At 33.5% G+C, this 19,498-nt stretch overlaps 1 protein-coding gene across 1 annotated transcript; it reads left to right on the top strand.

Annotated features, from left to right (window-relative positions):
• The first annotated feature begins 760 nt into the window (after window positions 1–760).
• On the top strand, window positions 761–10,142 carry LOC123537162 (uncharacterized). Its single transcript, XM_045320752.2, has 5 exons — window positions 761–797; window positions 3,384–3,620; window positions 5,172–5,642; window positions 6,813–7,670; window positions 9,572–10,142. The coding sequence occupies exons 2-5, from the start codon at window positions 3,458–3,460 to the stop codon at window positions 9,613–9,615; spliced, it is 1,536 nt and encodes a 511-aa protein (XP_045176687.2). The 5' UTR covers window positions 761–797; window positions 3,384–3,457; the 3' UTR covers window positions 9,616–10,142.
• Window positions 10,143–19,498: the final 9,356 nt, after the last annotated feature.

Genomic DNA, 19,498 nt, shown 5'->3' with positions numbered 1-19,498 from the left:
GCCCTGCCGAGTACATTTTCTTTCTTATTCGAAAGAGTTTGATGGAGTTCAACATGGAAAGGCAAAAACGTAATACCCTTTTTATTACATGTTAGCTTTTTTCTGTGAAAGGTGACATTCCCTCTTTTTTCACCTATTATAGAGAAAGCCAAGTTAACTATTGTCATCTATACTTAAAACGACGTTATTATACAACAATACTAAAACAATGATAGCTTTTTAGAAAAAGCTAGTCAACGACCCATTTATTATTCTAATGTTCACTCACTTACCAATACTTTGATTAAATACCTAACGAAGCAGACAGACGGAATATTTTATTAACGAAAACTATTTAACATGTTGTCTTACAGCTGGAACATTCTAGTGATGATTTAAAATATGTATTATATAACCAGAAAGAATTATGAAAATATTTGTGCAAAAAGACTCGACGAATAAATACATTATGAATGAAGATGACTTATTATTAATAAGTCTAACAAAACGAGATAATTAATTTGATAGATATTGCTATGATTGTATTTTCCATAAAATATGGAAAGCGTCAAGGGACTTTATCAGTTAACGCGACAGAACCAGCTTGAACAAACGCCATAGTGCATTGTCATACCAGCATGAATAATAAAGTATCTGCATATTGATATTCTCCTCTTGTAGATGTTATTGATGGAAAATTGGAGTGTTACTTTTAAATATTAAAATTCCAGTCTTGAAAACACTATAACTATAACTAATTGATGATTTTTCCTTTTCAGGTGTACTGGTGTTAATTGTGAACGGTTTTGTTAACTCGGGTAAGATAGCAGAATGTTACAATAATTATTAAAGCGACTCGTTCGCACATTTTGAGCGATTTGTTTTTCTCCTAAAAATCCATAAGGCGTAAAACTGGGTTGTTTCCGGTATCCCGACCTACCCTAAATTTTTGGCCCTACCCTAAATATGTTTTTATGGCCTTAGATTTTTTTTCAACTGTTTAACAAAAAGGTGCAAAACAGCACTTTTTATGCTTTGAACATGTTCAGTGATGTTAGAAATTTACTTACTGATGCTCCAAAGACATAGCCCCCTTATTTGTATTCATTTTTTGATATAAAAATGATTTCCGAAAAGTCCCAATTAATAATAATAAAAAAATACCGATCTACCTACCCTAATTTGTTTGGCTTGTTACCAGAAAAAAAATTGTTTAGGCCTGACACGTGGGTACTGTGAAAGTGACCAGTGGTACAAACTTCTTGACTTTTGATTTTTGCAAGATCCCCATATGAAAAACGAAAACTATTGTATAAGATAGAACCAAGCGTTGCAACTTTAAGCCTTTTGGAATAACTTGAAACATCAACATTCTGCCTTATTTCTTTTACCAATACTTAACACTTATTTTCATTCATCTTGCCGTTTTCAATGTCATATATACACTCCTTGCCAAAGTTTGTAGAAATGAACAGAATGGAAAATTTCACTCAAACTGTGGGCGAGAAGCTTTACGACTTCAATGAGTCTTTGGGGGCATGCAAATATATATTTGGTGCTGTTACATTTTTTTTTCAAGAAGAAGGATGGTGATGAGGAAAATTTACGAATGTTTGTCTTAAATAAAGTCAACTAAAATAAACAAATCATAGTAGTGAATGATAGGATAGCCATAAAAATTCATTGAATATGAGAATTACATCTTATTTCATACTAACTATTTCTTTTTATCATTTCATGTTGTAAAGTACCAAAGTACCAAAGAATGTTAACTAAACTAGATAAATTAGCTACAGTAAGTATGAATGTGTGAAAAGTAAAACTGTACTTTCGAAGATATAGCTCAAAAATATAACACAACCAAGCAAGACAAGCAGACTGTTCATGGGTGGTTATGAATTGTGCAACACCTTCATCTGCCAACCAACTCGCCCACAGTTGTTTAGCAGTTCTTTTACTTCTTCATTAATTGTCCACCAAGTTGGGCTTAGAGTGTATGTATGACACCGAATAATGATAAATCGAGTGAAAATATGTGATAAATATTGATAAACGTGTAAGAAGAATGTTGATTTTCTCCATTATTTCAAAAGCATTGCAACGGTTTACTTCCTTCTGAACATCTTTGGTAATTCATTATAATAAGCAATCCTGCTAAAATCATATGTCATAAAACAGCAAAAGTGGAAAACCACACATCGCCAAACACGACATAAACGAAACTGTTGCAGGCTCGGTTTATGCATGTTTTAAGTACCAGAATAAAATTTAAAGACATCCGCATTGTATTCATACGGCGGTGCACATTCAACCAGAGTGCAATTCCATAAAAAGCGGAGTATGGTCCCCAGTTAATATAATGTGTTTTCCCTTAACGAGAAAACAATGGACAGAACTAAATAGATTGGAATTTAGAAAGAGAATCTTAGGTTATGGAACCTGCAAATCACTGGTACTGTAAAAAGACAAATTTAAAAAGCAGGTATCATATCAAAGGGGTGATTAAACAATACATAAAGCTATAAAAGCAGGAAGTATTGGAACCACCTAAGCCGAAATGTTCCAGTTGAAAAATTAAACAGTACCAATAACACAACATAAATGTCATGCTGAACGATCTGAAGAGGTCGAAATTTAACAGCTCTGATTGAAGGTACGGGGCCGCCACACGGCACAAACAACGCTGCTGTGATAATAAAAAAAGAAAAAGCTGAAAACCACAGATCGCCTTAACACTACATAAACGAAAATGTTGTAGGCTCGGTTTGATTGATCCTGTTCATGGACAGTAGTTAAAAAGCAAGCTCTGTCCACGCCCTATAGCCCCGGATTGAGCAGAACCCAACATTTACACATGTTATAAGTACCTGAATATAATTTAGAGACATCCGTTGATGTATTCATACGGCGGTACACAAGAGTTTGTACTGCTGGCCACTTTCACAGAACCTACATTTTATAGATTTTTGATTCGCCTGACGTCAAACGTAATATGAAACTGTTCTACATTGTGCTTTATCTTGTTACTTTTTTTTAATTGGACATCTTTATCTTTATCCATTTTAATATTCCTGTCTCTTTGATATATATGAATACAGTATCTTTGTCTTTAAGAAAATGTAGACACTCGTTGAAATGACTTCATCTCATTGGCCATCCTCGAGTGTTTTGATAACTCTGTCAATTAGAACTCAATTACTTTCACATCATTGATTGTTGTAAGATATTTTCTTTTAATGTAGTAATTTGGTCTGCTCGAGCTAATGATGATAGCGTGCTTTGAATTTATGTATAATTTTATGATGACAGCATCTAAGTCACTGATTATAGTACTTTTTTTTTGTAATGATGATTATAATTGATAAAATGAACAGATTTCTCCCTAATTGGCAATCACTTTTCAGTTCCAGTTCCGGATACGAAAGGGACCCATTTCTTATTTTCAACGCCCTTCTGTTCAGCTGATTTTCCTGCCAAAATGCACGTGATTCCACAATCAACGGAAGCAGTAAATGTTACCCTTGAAATGTTTGATGCGCAGGCGCAGCCGACATTATCTTCTTACCAGATCAAAGCAAAAGACAGTTTGCATTTGGAACTCAACTGTACACAGTTCGTTTGGAAGTTGCCCACTACAGCGGGTAAACATATTTATTGACACAGATACTTATGTTTTTGTTTGTAAAAATATACGTAACGAGTTTGTTCATACACTGAAATCATAAATCATTTATTTCAAAGTAATAACCACGTAATGGCAATCCTACAGATGCTTTTGGCTACAATTACGCAATCTGCTTAATTACGTGATTTCGGCATTTTCCGGTTTTTATGAGTTTAACGCTAAAAAGGCGCAAATCTTTTGTTGCCGCTAGGGGGCGCTTCGACGTCAAAACTTTATCATATATTTATATAAAAAATATACCGTTTTACAGGGGATACATTTCCGTTCATTCATACCGAAAATCATCACAATCAGGCTGAGATGGTGCGGAAATTTGTGAAGAAAGCAACGAGCCACGTTAAGTGATTTCGGCATTTTCCGGTTTTTACGGAAACTTGCGTGCGCGTTGAGCTATATCATGTCCGAAGGATGCCGAATCATCGATATCGACATTGTAGGATAAATCCCGTTTTCCGGTATTAGCCACCAATAAACGTCCTTTCCCGGTTTTACGGTGAGGGGGATATCGTTCACTACGCTATATAGCGGTAGTGTTTAAGATTATCCTTTTACAAGGTTTTAACAAAGAAAATGAATAAAAAAAAGTATTGCAGATTATCACAAAATATTGTTGTAATTAAAATGTAGCAAAAAATCCTCAAAGTTTACTTTATTTTTGAAATTTTATCTTTTATTCTACACTGCCGCTTCCGTGGCTCGATACCGATGGTGTGAAATTATTCGCATTTTTCAGGTAAACAAATTATTTTTTCAAAGATTTTGTTGCCAAGGTCGTAAAATAGTATTTTAATGATGAGAAAGTAAGAATTATCTTCTTACAAAATTATCTTCTGGCAAAAATAATCGCTAGTATTGTACACGGTCTTTATATCGGTTAATCTCGCCAGCCCCACTGACCCTATTTACGGAAATACCGGAAAACTGGATTTATCCTATAATGTCGATATGGCCTAATTTGATAACATTGATGTATCAAAATGGCAGCCATTGATTCTACGTGAACGTTATATTTTATCTTATTTGATTCCTTGATTTGTAATCATTAAATTACCATATATAGTATGACCGCACAAGACCACACAAGAAAAGAACGACGGCGATGCCGCTGTGATCAAAATGGTCTCATGATTTATTTTCCGATTTTCTCATTATTTTACTTATCTTTATAACTCAAAAGGTTCCCTGTGATTGCATTAGTTATGAAATGTTGAGTAGTCCCCTTTTGTGACGATACAAATCAAGATGTAACAAACAAACATGATGCAAGAATGATTTTTATATAACGTGGTCGTTCTTTTCGCCGGAATACAAAGAGAATAAATGATAATTGAACAGTATAAGAATTATATGAGAAAATTGACATGCCTTTGCATAAAAACAAATAATGCTGATACTACCTGTACCTTTTCAAGACTACTCACAATAGCTAAACATGCAACTGTTGCGACTCCAACAAAACAGACAAAAAAGATAGTCAACGTTTTATGATTTTTTGTATGTATTTCAGGTTTTCAGTTGCAAACAACTTCCGAAGTATCTGTGTACATCGATAACAGAGAAGACAGTTACATGCTAATTCCAACAGATGCTTTTGGCTACAATTACATAGTTTCCTCTATAGCAACAATCATGTTACCGGATTCGATCATTGTGATACATGGAAATAATTCGCATGTGGAATTAACCTTGCCAGCGGATATCCAATCTCGTGTTACAATTAACGGGAAACAATACGAGGGCGGCTCAATGATTAGTATTTCCTTACCGGCTAATGGAGTGGTCGGAATTAAATGTTTTTGCGATCTCACCGGTGCTATTGTAAATTCTGCTCTTCCAATTAGTGTACTTGTTGGTAGCATGGGAAATAGTTCTACTGACGCCGTATTAGCGCAACTTCCGGCAAAAAACACGTGGGGAAGAAAATTCATTTTCACTCATTCATCATGGTTTGCTCAAAATGTTACTTTGAAAATTACTGGTATGTACAAACAATGATTTCGTACGATGTATGTTTGAAATGTCAAGTAGTATTGTAAGATACTGTTAGCAACAAATACAACTTTCTTATAAAATGAACAATGTACGTTTTCAGTACGAGCCCAAATGTGATTTTAGTCCGATTTCTTTACCGAGTATTTTGTAGCAATTCTTATAGACATGTGCTGATACTACAGGCGACTTTAGCGCAGTCCTAATAGATTTTGTTTGTCTTTCATATTTAGCTAATACGGAAAGTAATAAGTTTTATAAATATCACAGGATTAAATGTCTCAGAAATGAACTTCACAGACATAAATGACGCTTATTAAGAAGACGTCTGTGGTTGTTTCCATCATTTATGGAATAAAGGAGTTTCTATTTGAAATATTATACATCTGAAATCATATCATACCATTTCATAGTTACAAAAGAAAGGAAGTCAAAACTATTCGTTCATTTGTCAAAGTTATCTATATTTTGACAATCCTTAAAGTTAAAAGCCTTTTCTGAGTTCCTGTATTTTGAAAACTATTATTTACTAGTTCTTTTTAGCTTTTTTTATTAGACAAACATTTTTAGTATATTTGAAAGTTTTAGAATATAGCGTAATAAATATCTTACACTTTAAAAAAAAAGTGGTCTAAACCTGTCTAAATGCACCAAATACTGTGTATACAACAGCTTTAATTCAGTTAAATATTTATATTGTAAATACCCTGGTCTTGGCCTCCTAAATTTCAGTGCAAAAACAAAGAAGATACAATAGGCTGTACAAGTACTCTGAGGTGCACGTGAAATGAGCAGGAATGCTGTCTTGCGACAAAATATATCTTAGTCGAATTAGTGTTTTCCGAAATTTAATTCCTACAAATAGAATCAAATAGTATGTTGGCACGAACATAGAGGATCCGTTTTGATATAAATAGTAATTTTTGTTGGTATAAAAGTAACTTTTAAAGGTATTGACAAAACAATTGATTACAATACTTGAATAGCATCAGTCTACAAAGAATAAAGAGACATGATTATGTTATTAATCAAAATAATAAGCTAGAAAATTACTGTCTTTCGCCCTACTTTACGTGCCTATTTTTAATATTCAATGCTGATAACAGAAATTGTCTGCTGATAAAACTAGTCTTTAATATTTTTCATATTTCTGTTTCAGGAGAACAGCTCAATACAGCATTAACTATAACGACAAAAGATACGACAGAACAGAAAACATTCCAACTCGTGCCAGTTTTATCTATGCAACTCGCCTTAAGTGACTTCCTTGCAGTACAAGCAAACACTTCCGTTTCATGCGTTATTCTGTATGAAATTATCGATGAAAATAATTCTCGCCATATGGCACTGTCATTTTTAACCCCTGTTGAATTGTATCATATCAGTTCTTCATTTACATTTAATACTTTTGATTCATTTTCATCCAGTCTTGTGTTAACATCGAGCAGTTTTCAGTATATATCATTTAATACAACATCAAGTTATCCATTTGACAGAGCAATGACATTCTGGTGGAATTATTTCATTTGCAACGATATTTTACTTTCCAGACCACAAGTCATAGAAACAAATGCAAATAATGTAGTGCCTTTTTATGGAACTATTTTACGTAGAGACAATAACTCCGCGTATGAATATTCTCTTGGCATGCGTATTTCAAGTCTCTACAACGCATGCGTTCAGACGCAACGCCCGAATGGCGGAAACGGAGATGGTATAGACAATGACTGTGATAATAAAATTGACGAAGAAAAACTTAATAAAGTGGATGATGATAAGGATGGTTTGGTGGACGAAGATGTCGCTTACGCAGGAAAAATCCAACATCATTCAAGTCAAACGGCGTGGGAGTATCATTTGACGCATAAAGAAAAGGGCGAAAAGTTTTCATCGTCTGTGCTCAGTATAGTAATACCGTTATCAGTGGCATTGGCGTCAGTTTTGTTATTTATTGGAGGGATGCTGCTAGCCGAGAAAATACGGAGATCTGGAGTATCAACAAGGGTAACACCTATCTGTACGTGAAAAATATACTTTTTTATGCTACCCGAAAGGACAGCATATTGTCTCTACTTTGTCCGTTCGTCCGTTACAGTTTCTTTGTCCTGAGCATTGCTAAAAAAGCTAGGCACCGTCGTCGGAGAGCATTCATTGGCTCCACCGATGTATTTATTTCCAGATCTCTATTTTACGTTTTTGTAAAGCAGAAATTCAAATCCATTTTGTTATTTATCAGTACGGGAATATTTAGCGATTGCATTTTATGATTTGCACTTTAAAACAAAATTGTAAGCTTTGAATTCCGTATATAAATAATCATTTTCAAATTAGCAAAAATAAGTTCAATAGTTTAATTGAGAGGCTTAATAAACGGCTAGGTGTGTCATAGGTGTTTCATTACTTTTGTTGTATTGTCATGAAATGTTTTCTTCTCGCAATATGATTTAATATATGTGAACATCCATCAAGGTTTTTCCCCGATATCGTGTGTACATTGAAATTGAATTGTCAAAACGGAGCAGTCACGGTAATATATTTCTAAGAAAACTAACTGTATGCATTATATTCATATACTACAAAATTGCTAAGGACATTAGATATACCTTGTAGTAAAAACGACTACCGTTTCGTGCAATCTTCAGCTCCCTGTAAATCAACTGTTTTTGTTTAAGATTCCTCTTTCTAATTATGATTAGACCATATTACACTAACATCATGTACATTTGTCTGAGCTAATACGCGACCCACTTCAAATTCTATATTCATGTCATTTTTAATAACCACAACGAAATGATAGGCGGGTAGGCGAGTTCCGTACACAGATTTCCTTATATTTTAGGTAATATGATGGTACAGTCGAACCTGTGAACAAAGACCACTCTTCGGAACAAGCAAAAGTGGTCTTTGTTCACAGGTGGTCTTTATTCGGGGGGAAGGGTCACTTCTCAGTTAGCCATTATCGTGCTGATAAAAGTATTTTTTTACAGCTTCTTGCTTTCTTTATGTTCTATGTATTAATTCGGCCGGTGCAAACTTGCAAATTTTCAATCAAGCAGTAATTATTATGTTTGCTATTATGCGAAAGTCGTGAAAATTCGGCGGATTTTAAATATTTTCATGCCGGACCGGTCCAGCTTGGTCGTTATTGGGGGGGGGGGGGGGGGGGGGGGGGGGGGGGGGGCAAATATGACCTTTGGGAATGAATTAGGCAATAAGACAGTAAAGCAAAGCAAAAGAAATTACATAAATGATAAGACCACGTTTTATACTGTAAAAAAAAGCAGAATAACATGCATAGAAAAGTAGACCAATTTTGTGCGAACCATTTTATCAGATTATTACGTTATCATTTAACAGGAGAGTTTCAAAGACGTATTGACAGGCAACTGGGCAAATGGTTATGTTTCACTTAACATGTATATGGACACGCCTTTTTCAACAATCATTAAATATTAGCTGAAACATTTTTAAGGCATATTTTTACATACACGTATACCTCTACGATATTCAAAATATACAATATACAAAGCGTTTGCTGGCAAAATATAGCAATGATTAATAAACACCCTCCCACTTCTCTTTAATTTAGTGACACTTTCTTCTGCTGTCAAATTACATCTATCTTTATTTAATGATAGTTTTATTTATTAAAATACCCTGTCAGGGAAACCATGCTAGTTTAACAGTTTCCGCCGGAATTAAGAATATGACAACTGTTGATTGAGCCCTGCAGCGTATCTGACTTTAAATTAACAAAACAGACTAAAAGATATAAACCCTTTATATCAGAATAATTGTATACTCTGAATTTAAAAATATTGGCATTGTTTTACAAATGACTATTACTACATAATATTTTATTGTTATAGTATACCTTTTAAGTAAACATATTCTAATTTCTCTAATCTCTTTTTTCAGACCTGCAACAACAACAACAAGAACCAATCCTACAGAGATACTGAAATGCATCAAGAATAGTACCAGAATACATCAACAATTATATATTTTCAGAAAAGAACCACCAACATTTAATACTACTAACTCAGATGTACATTAGAAATACTACATTTAGGATAAAGAACAACCAGCTTCCGGTTTGGTGCATTGTATCACGTGATCTTGTACATTACCATCTTGGCCTTTCTGTTAACGTGGCTATTTCAAATTTTGTTCTGGAACGATCAAGAGTTAAAACGAGTAAATCTATCCGTAGCGCATGTAGATATGGAACTTCATTAATCTTTATCTGGGATTATAAGACTGAAGTTCAAAGACTTTATGGAGCAAGGTAAATGAGATTATGTAAAAATCAATTTTTCATTCAAATATTTTCATCACGGGACAGACATAATCTAAAGAAATAAAAAACAGAATGAACAGTTCGTAAATTGAGCCGTGCCATGAGAAAACCAACATAGTGGGTGTGCGACCAGCATGGATCCAGACCAGCCTGCGCATCCGCGCAGTCTGGTCAGGCTCCATGCTGTTCGCTTTTATAATCTATTGGAATTGGAGAAACTGTTAGCGAACAGCATGGAGCCTGACCAGACTGCGCGGATTCGCAGGCTGGTCTGGATCCATGCTGGTCGCACACCCACTATGTTGGTTTTCTCATGGCGCGGCTCAATTGTCTTGTTTTTGCAATGATTTCCTATTAATACATGGTCAGATCCAGTGATAAAAGCATTTTTATACAATAATAATGTTAAATGATAGATATCAGATATTTGATAATAATAATAATATTTAGTCTATTTCGTAATGTATTAGTCATTGATCACTTAATTCGTAGAGAAGACTTTTGATTAGTTACCATCTCAGGAACTCATTTTGACGGGTTTACATCTTAAATGTTAACGTCTTTTAAAATTTTGTGAAAGAAATACCGTATTTGGTGAGTAATAAATGTCTAAAGTGTCCATGAGTAAAACCAAATAAGGAGTAAATCAAATTTACTTTAACAGCGAATCCAGTAGATGAAGTAGGAAATCACCAATGCATATTTTATACAAAGAACACAAATAGAAAGTCTTCCTTCAACTATATAAAAAGCACTATCTTCGTACTACCATAAACAGGGAGGTAATCAAAAACAATGAATTCGATAATATTTTCTACTACATCAATTAATATTCAACTCTTTGACAAATTTGTTATCGAAAATAGGATTATACGATAGATTTGTAGAGTTTACATTAACACAAAATGTGGCATTATGAACAAAAGGATTATGAGCCTTCAAATCGAAACGTTTGGGCAAACAAGTGTTTACGTGACAAGCTGATTATTTCCCCGAAACTAATACAGTAAACATTGACTGTTATGACAACAGACGATGGAATAGATTTATAATCAAAAAGATATTTTTGAATTTTGTGATGAACGAAATATCAGTGGGTTGCAGCATTGTTATCTCTCAAAGTCAACATATCTGCCTCCTGTAAAATAGAATTCACGTGCGATTAATTAATTGATATATAAGGGTATTGTTCTGGAGAATTTTATCAACTTATTTGTCGAGGGACTGTTCGACATGCCTTAACGAGTGTATTTACAATTAAACGGGAATAGCTTTGTAATGAGCACTTGAATTTCACCCATATTTTACAATACACCAGAGAGAACTGTCAATAATTGACAACCTCTATAGTAAAAAAATGTCTCGTTTTCAGAACGGGTGATTTTGTTTAAAACAAACAATTTTCAATTTAGATCTTGAACACGGTGCATGTATTAACTGTAAGGCAAAAACGACAAAATTTCTATTAACTGAAATGTACTTCTTGAGATTATACAAGAGCGTCACAAAATAGTTGGATGTTGTATTGATATGATATAGGTAAAATTTAGCGACCGGATACGCATGTTCGCGTTGACTTTGCAAAACGCACAGCAACAAGAGAATCATCATTAAGGTCCTAACAAACCTGTTAAGCAATTCGGTCCATGCAGCTCTCTCGACTTGTATATCACGGTAACCACATCCTGTGCCACAACAACAACAATCAATCGATTAACACAACATTTTGTTATACAGGACAAATTCAAATGTCAATGTCCGCGTATAAAGTGACAAATAAGCCAACGACTTACTTTCTAGTTGAAAATATGGTTCCTACAACACATTCGTGCCCGTAGTTGTTTAAAAGATTACAACCACGAAAAATCCCCAGGAGTTCAATTAGTAAATTAGCTTTCTAATTTTGAAAACACGCAATTGTAAATATATTTATTCTACTTTATACATCGCAGAATTGATACATATAACCAAGTTACCATCAGCAAACGCATTACTTAAGAAAACGATAACACCATCGAGATAGTAAAGGTGGATGTTCATCTTGCTAACTATACCATGGCTTTCTAGTTAAACCTTGCTGATTAAACAAATGGCTAATATATCATACGTGAAGTTGTAAAATGGCCAATCATAAGATACAAATGAAACATTGTGGTGGCAGGCAGTACATATATATCAAGTATAAATGTCTTAGAGACATTATGATAGTTTCCCTGTCGAGTTTTATCTTTTTGTTAGGCAGGGTCAGCTACTATACAATTTGTCACACAATTCAGAATGTCTCATGAAGGTTGATAATATATCAGTTTGGAAGAAATTTCAAGACGTCTTAAATTTGAACTACCTAAAAGATGATGTCAGAAGACTAATGTAATGAGAATTTCATTCTGTGCTCAATTAACTACTGGATAGGTATATTAGGGGCCGAGTAACAACGATATACACACAGAAATGTTAATATGTCCATAATAAATCGAGAGGTGAAAGCAAAAGAAGTCGTATGTGCATTCAAAAACATCTTTTCCTCTCATTCATTGATATAAGCTTATGAGTAGTTTCTCTTTAAATCTAATGATATACAAAAAACAAGGACAAATCCAGCTAAAATCCAGAGTCGTCTATAAAATTCTCTACATAGGAAAAACTGTTAAGAATGTTATAAATGAGATATCATAGCATATTGTTTTTTCACGTTTCTTTAAATTTAAGGGAAAGCATAGAGCTTTATGAAATTTTAATCGCTTAAAACGTCAAAAGGATTAATATTTTTTATCTTTTTATCATGGTTAGAGAGTATTTTAATCCTATCTTCATTTTTGAAAATGTCTAATGAAATAAACGGATAAAAGACCTCATCATTAAAATATTATATAGGGTTGATATAATCAATAAATGGAATAAAATATACAGACCAATATGTGATCATCAGTTCTATGATCTGTTTAATCCTGTCAACCATTATGGGATGTAATACACTTAGTATATGGTCTCTTCTTTAAGAAAAAATCATGTGTTACATTATATAAGTGTGTTACAGTGAAAGCTCTACTCGAAGATTTAAGAAATATAAAATTTCTTTGCATGGAAAAATAAATTGATAACATTAAGATATATATGTGTTTAAAACATTTCATCAATATTTCTCTTTTTTGAGACTGGGAATACAGTAAGTGATATAAACGTTAATAGTGAGCTCAGAGACAATGGAAAAATTTCAAGCTATCAGTTTCAGTTTAATGCATTTAATCAATACCGATGCATTTTCTATATTAAGGATATTATTATCACTGACTGTAATCAAATTGCATTAAATAATATAATGGTTTGTTTTCTCGCTTGCAATTTCGATAAAGCTTTTGTTACTAGCTGCATTATTAAACATTATACAATGTGGACTAGTGACGAAGTTTGTAAAGCCTTTCCCTTTTTGCTGAACAATATGTACGTGAGGTTTGGGAATCCAGTTTTCAGACAAGTAATTGATATTCCCATGGGAATAAATTGTGCACCCATTATCGCAGACTTGTTTTTATATTGTTATGAAAGAGGCTTTATGTTGAGCCTTTCTCTAGGTACTCGGGCAGATGTGGATAATATTTCATTCGAACGGTAGTTGGAATCAGACAGCCGAAGAGAATTGACTGCCGCCGACATGTGCACTGAATGAGAAAATGGGTTATTTGTTTACCTGCTGGCAGTACATTGATTTGTGTTGTATTAATTCAATAACACCTTTTACTAGGTTGCACATGATTGTGCTCGAAAAGCTTCAAATTAAGTGCAAGACTATTTACAGAAAGGACCCTTTCACCATGTTATCGTATACAACTACTTGTAAGTCCAAACCATAATAAATGATATTATTTTTTACAAATTATTGCGTGGAGGAAGCTAAAACATAAGGAAGGTAAGGCTGCGGTATAAAATTAATTTATACACTACTCTAATATCGCAATGAATGACTGTCACGGTGTTTTAAGTATGCTATGACGGAAGTATTTGGTACTTTTTACAGTGAAAGTATCAAATATATTTTTCGCATATATCTCTGCAATTCATCCAAAAACGCATGCACTCTATGACTTTGCAAGATTTTCCGTAAATGCAAATTGTCTTTTACTGGTTCATTTCGTAAATTAAATTTACCATATAAGTTAATTTCTTGTAGGAATAATAAAGTACTAGCAAATCCTTTTGCAACTCACTTCACTTCATGATTTGCATTAATTCCCAACTTCTCCGATAGCAGGCTCTAATTTAATCGAACTTTTGTCATGGTAACAAACTAATAAATTCCTTAGTCATTGACTATTCGATGCAGTATTTTAGAATTCATAGAGTAATCTTCTACTGCTGGAAAAAAACTGCACGTTTTTTTCCGTGTTATTACATTTGCAGAATAACGAGGGTCAATGCCTGAATACATAATATAATTAAATTGTGTTTAGACAGCCACTTCGAATTATTTATCTATCCGCTTGCTTTCCATTGTCTTAGATATATATCACATGACTGCTCTGTCTGTACTGTTTCATTTAGCAGCCCGTATTTGTTCTAAACATTCAAGGACACTATCCTTTTTCACTCCTATGTAGACTTTTCTGTCTAGTCAATTAAACATTACCACATAATAATATCAAATTTACAAAATTGACGATTGTAGTGTACACGATTGTAGTGTTTTAAGGCTGTAACATTGTGTCAGAAGCCGGGTTTTCTATGGTAATTGACTGATAGATTTTTTATTGTTTTAGAAACGTAGCTTTATATGAACATGTGACAATTATGAAGGCCGTTGTTAATCTTATATTTGAGAGATTTCTCAGGTAGACTTCTTGGAACATATACTGAATAATGTTCCTACACTGGATAGCGTAATTGGAAGGAACGGAACGGCCTTGTCAGTTTTAAGCTCGCTGCACTAGAAAGAATTTTGTTAATCATTAAGGACTGATCAAGGTTGTAATATTTTAGCATTATTGTAATAGAAAATGATTTTTTGTTACCAACACATATGCTTATAAGCTGAATCTTACCTTAACAAAATACCCCTTTCAAAAGTAAGGGATCTGTTTTGCCTAATTGTTGAGTTGTGAATGGCCCTTATCAGTGTCAGGTGATTTTCACCTGAGTTTGATCCAGTAAAGCCAGTAAACTATGGTAAGTTAACTTTTACTGTTTTAAGTAATAAGATGCAAGCTACAATACAGAAGAAGTTTTGCAAGTTTGAAATAGGTTATGAGTCATCTACCACCCGTTTTTGTCAGTAGTTTTCACGATCTGTTAAAATTTTTCATGTGCTGTGTTTTTGTAAGTATATTGGTACGACATTATGTTGTATAACATTACAATAATTTAATATTAGTTTGAAATTGTTTTGTTGAGCTAATTGAAGTCACCTAAAAATTCCTTTTGTTATCGTTTATTTTTGGAAATCACGGTACCAAAATTCTGTCTTAAAGCATAAGAACGCATTTTTTTTTTCTAATGGGTAAAGAAAAAAGTTAGGTTGACTCTTTGAACATTTATCGGGAATTCAAAACTCGTCACCATGTTAACACTATTTCAGCCAAACATGTAATGGAACAGACAGACAGACAGACAGACATGCAGACAAAAGCAAGCCGGAAACTATACTAAACAACATATATCCCCTAACTCATTGTATTTCCAATATTTTACGACAACGTTAAATATGAAAGTCGTTTGAATGAAATTTCATACGTAACAACATATTCTCAAGTTTAACACATGTTTTTCGTATAATATGACACGTGACTAGAAAAAGCAGCTTGCATAGTTACAAACTATTTTAATAAAGAGGACCACTCCATCAATGAATAATAAATGAAAATGACATCACTTCATTTCTTATAACGGAAACTCATATTGCCCCATTTGATACTAGTAGCAGTTCTACTCTATAAAACATGGTAATCGATTTCTTCATACCTGTCCTTAATTTCGTTTGCAAGTATTTTTTTCTTTTATTTTCCAGTATATTTCAAAATCTTGTACGCGGTGCATTTACGTTAAATAGACTAACCCACACAATTTAGATGAAAAATAATTTCTCTCAAAAATCCGTAAAAAAAGTGAGTACTCTGAAAGTGACTAGAGGCATAAACTTATTGACATAAGATTTTTGCAAGATATTTTTATATGTAACCAAAAATATTGTGCAGAAGTAGTAAACCGTTGCAACGCTTTTAAAAATATGCAGAACATATGCATTATTCTTGCATCTATACCAATATATAACATTTATTTTCTCCAACTTTATCATTTGTAGTGTCATATAAACATTTTATGCCAAACTTGGTGGAAATGAGCATGTTGAAAAATTTCACCCAGTCGTTGGGCGAGTAGCTTTAACCTTTAGCCTGCTGGCGACAAGTGGTTCTGCCTTTGCGACCAGTGCAGGTCATAATAAGCCTGCACATCCTATCTTTTTGGTAAACTCCCATTTGAACAGTTAATGGTACTGAGTCTAAATTGAAAGATCTGTATACGATTTTGGCATTCAACGGTTGTTATGAAAAATATTTTTGTATGACCAAAGGATACTGAAATAGCGTAGCAACTTAAGCGAATGAACAGCTTTCTGATTTATCTTCAAGTCTCTTTGATATGTATTTATCAGCTTCAATTATACGATCAACTGACATTTCTAAGTGCGTTATTTTTACTTTTAAAATGGTCTGATAGCCCTTTGATTTAGAAATCAATTACTTTCGTATCTGCTAGTTGTGAAATTTTCCATTTTTGATGCTTTGATCTTGGCTGGGTGTATTTTTCGGTGACTGTGTGTATATCATAATTTATATTAACGCCATACTGATTGTAACTGATGAAAATCTCAGATGCTTCCATCACTCACTCGTATTTTGAACGCCTTTGATTTGGTTTCCCGCAAAAAAAACCACTTTTTTTAAAACAATTGATCACTGTGCTAGAGTGTGAGTATTCGCCGTTCGATCCGACAAAAAATATCGGACTCCACATTTTCAATGTGACTATATTCATTAGTTTTGTTGAAGGCAGATCAAATTAAAAAATAAAACAACAACATAAATGTTAAAACATAGCGTTCAATTCATTTCAAGCAATAACTGTAAGCACAATAATATCAGGACATACTCGCGATAAAATGTATCAAAAGGGAGTTCATTTAATGTTAATGTATAAAGATTTCCACCTTAGTTTGAGCTAGAGGGTGTGAGAAGGTTATTCGTCTTCATAAACAGACAAACCGAGTCCGCTATTATTGTACTTATCTGTATTCTATGCTTCCAAGGGATCTTTAAAAAGTTTTTTTTCACATTTATTCTTTACAAAGCACTATATGACCACTATTTTTCATATTAATTAGCTTAATTATAGTGAGCTCTTTTTCTGAAGGCTGTCGATTCGGTCTTGAAATGACACCAGTGGTGAAACAGACAATACAGTAAGTGTCAGGACAGTCAAACATGTACATATAAAATATCCAGATCTATATAATCGCAGCAATAAGGTGTTACAAATATGGCCTTCTGAAACTTTTGTTTTTTACTTTGATATTAGGTATTTTAATATTTCATTTAAAGTTTTCATTTGAAAAGAATTATGCAATTATCTGTGGACATCTGTAACAGCGCGGAAATTTATAATATGCTTTCGGTTTCAATTACATAATGACGTCAATAGGAACTATCAAGTTACTGAATTCGTTCATTGTAAAACATAAAAATAATTCGCACGTTGGATAGACCTTGCCAGCAGATACATAATTTCGTGATTCAATTAATGAAAAACAATAATAAGGTGGATTGATATTCCCTGCAGTCTAACTGAGCCATTCTTGCAATCCCAATGGAGCTGTAAACACTTGGTAGCAAGGTATGTAACTCTGCAGATGCCGTATTAGCGCAACTTCTGTCAAAGACGAACGGACATATGTTCACTCCTTTAGCTAAATGTCTTTATAAAAACATACAACTAACAAGCTCAGAGTTACAATCGAGTTAAAAGTGATGGAGCTCTTGAAGGAAAGGACTTGGTCTATATTCATCAAAGTATTCATATGTCTTATAAGCAGTAAATATTCAATTTGCCATAAATTTGTTTCTATCAGATTCACAGTTTATAATGAGGTTTTGTCTAAGATGTGCATAGCTCCATTTTCACTTTCATTCAAAGTTTCATTGAATTCTGTGAATAAGAAACAAAAAGATATCTTTTGCCATTTAAAGTCTAATATAACACATCACGTTGGTGAATATAGACGATTGCTTTCGTAGCGAGGCGACTGCAATACACTAAAACTAATTCAAGTTTATCTAACAAAACAATCCTTTATATATTTGCAAAACACTGGGTAATTATGTTCATTCGAAGAGAGCAGAGAAATGCAGCTGTAAATTTGTACTAAACAAACCTACAATAAATCGCACCGAAATTCTAATATTCTAGTAAAATGTTTTATTGATCTTATTTTGTTGGGTTATGTGTCTCATCGACATGATTTAGGTCATATGGCGACTTTTCTAGCTTTGTTTTGTAAAAGAGGACTCCAGATCTCTATCAGGCTCTGGGAGGCACCTGGGTAGAATCACCGACCATCCATAAACTCGTTGGACGACTTCCTTTCATAAACAGTTCTTCAGCCCAATTGAGGGTGTGAATCCACACCGGTGAGATGCATGTGACCCCTAACCATTCCGTCAAGGACGCACATAACAGCTATGTTTATACAGATATCATCTCTAGTGTACATTTGCTATTTTTATCAGCTGTGTTTGATTGTCTTCCTGTGAGACTAAAATAAACAGCATAGCATAATGTTTATAATTCAAAGGTACAAAACAAAACATCTGCATCGAGAATACAATTTACATTACACACAAAAGCTTTTATTTTCATTTAAATTGATTTTCCAATTCAGTGCCACAATAGTGTCATTAAATTGATTTAAGTGCACTATATAATGTAACAATTACACATTAACAGTCTAATTTGATCTTTTGGATATGCATTTCAATAATTTTGCAGTGTTTAATAACGATGAATTTCCGTAGTTGGCATTGTAAGGTTAAGTTATTGCAAAGACATATTAAGCATAGATATTCTAAAAGATATGGTCATATCTTAAATACGTGCAATTGAATACGTTTATAGTCTTTAAATCAAATAATTTGTACATTATTTCAAATATAATTTCGACGTGGTCATTTACACATTTATCGCATTTCAATTGTAAAGAAGGGTTCTATCAAGTTAAACTATATCATTAGTAGGTCAAAGTGTTGATTTTTCAAGAAAACCACCCCGCCCCCCTACCTCTCAACTGAGTTTTGTTATTGGATGACTAACATCAACAGTTAATAACGTACGGTGGTTTTCTAAAGTAGAGAAAATCAAGTGGTAAGATATGAACTAAGCGTAACTCTAAATACTTAGTCAAGATATAGAGACTGAAGTGTATGTGAATGATACTGAACCAGAACGGGACATATCAAAAGATCTCAGTACCAATTTAACTTAAATCATATAGTGTACACTGT

The sequence above is a fragment of the Mercenaria mercenaria genome, chromosome 17 (assembly GCF_021730395.1).
Source record: "Mercenaria mercenaria strain notata chromosome 17, MADL_Memer_1, whole genome shotgun sequence".
NCBI classification, from domain to species: domain Eukaryota; kingdom Metazoa; phylum Mollusca; class Bivalvia; order Venerida; family Veneridae; genus Mercenaria; species Mercenaria mercenaria.
The sequence above is the reverse complement of the archived record's forward strand: the minus strand, read 5'-3'. Positions and strand labels throughout refer to the sequence as shown.

Excerpts from the sequence above, each read along its gene's own strand:
- LOC123537162 (XM_045320752.2), top strand. The coding sequence starts at position 3,458 with ATGCACGTGATTCCACAATCAACGGAAGCAGTAAATGTTACCCTTGAA. Across the intron at positions 3,621-5,171 it reads GAAGTTGCCCACTACAGCGG|GTTTTCAGTTGCAAACAACT; the intron begins GTAAACATATTT and ends TATGTATTTCAG. Across the intron at positions 7,671-9,571 it reads AACAAGGGTAACACCTATCT|ACCTGCAACAACAACAACAA; the intron begins GTACGTGAAAAA and ends CTCTTTTTTCAG.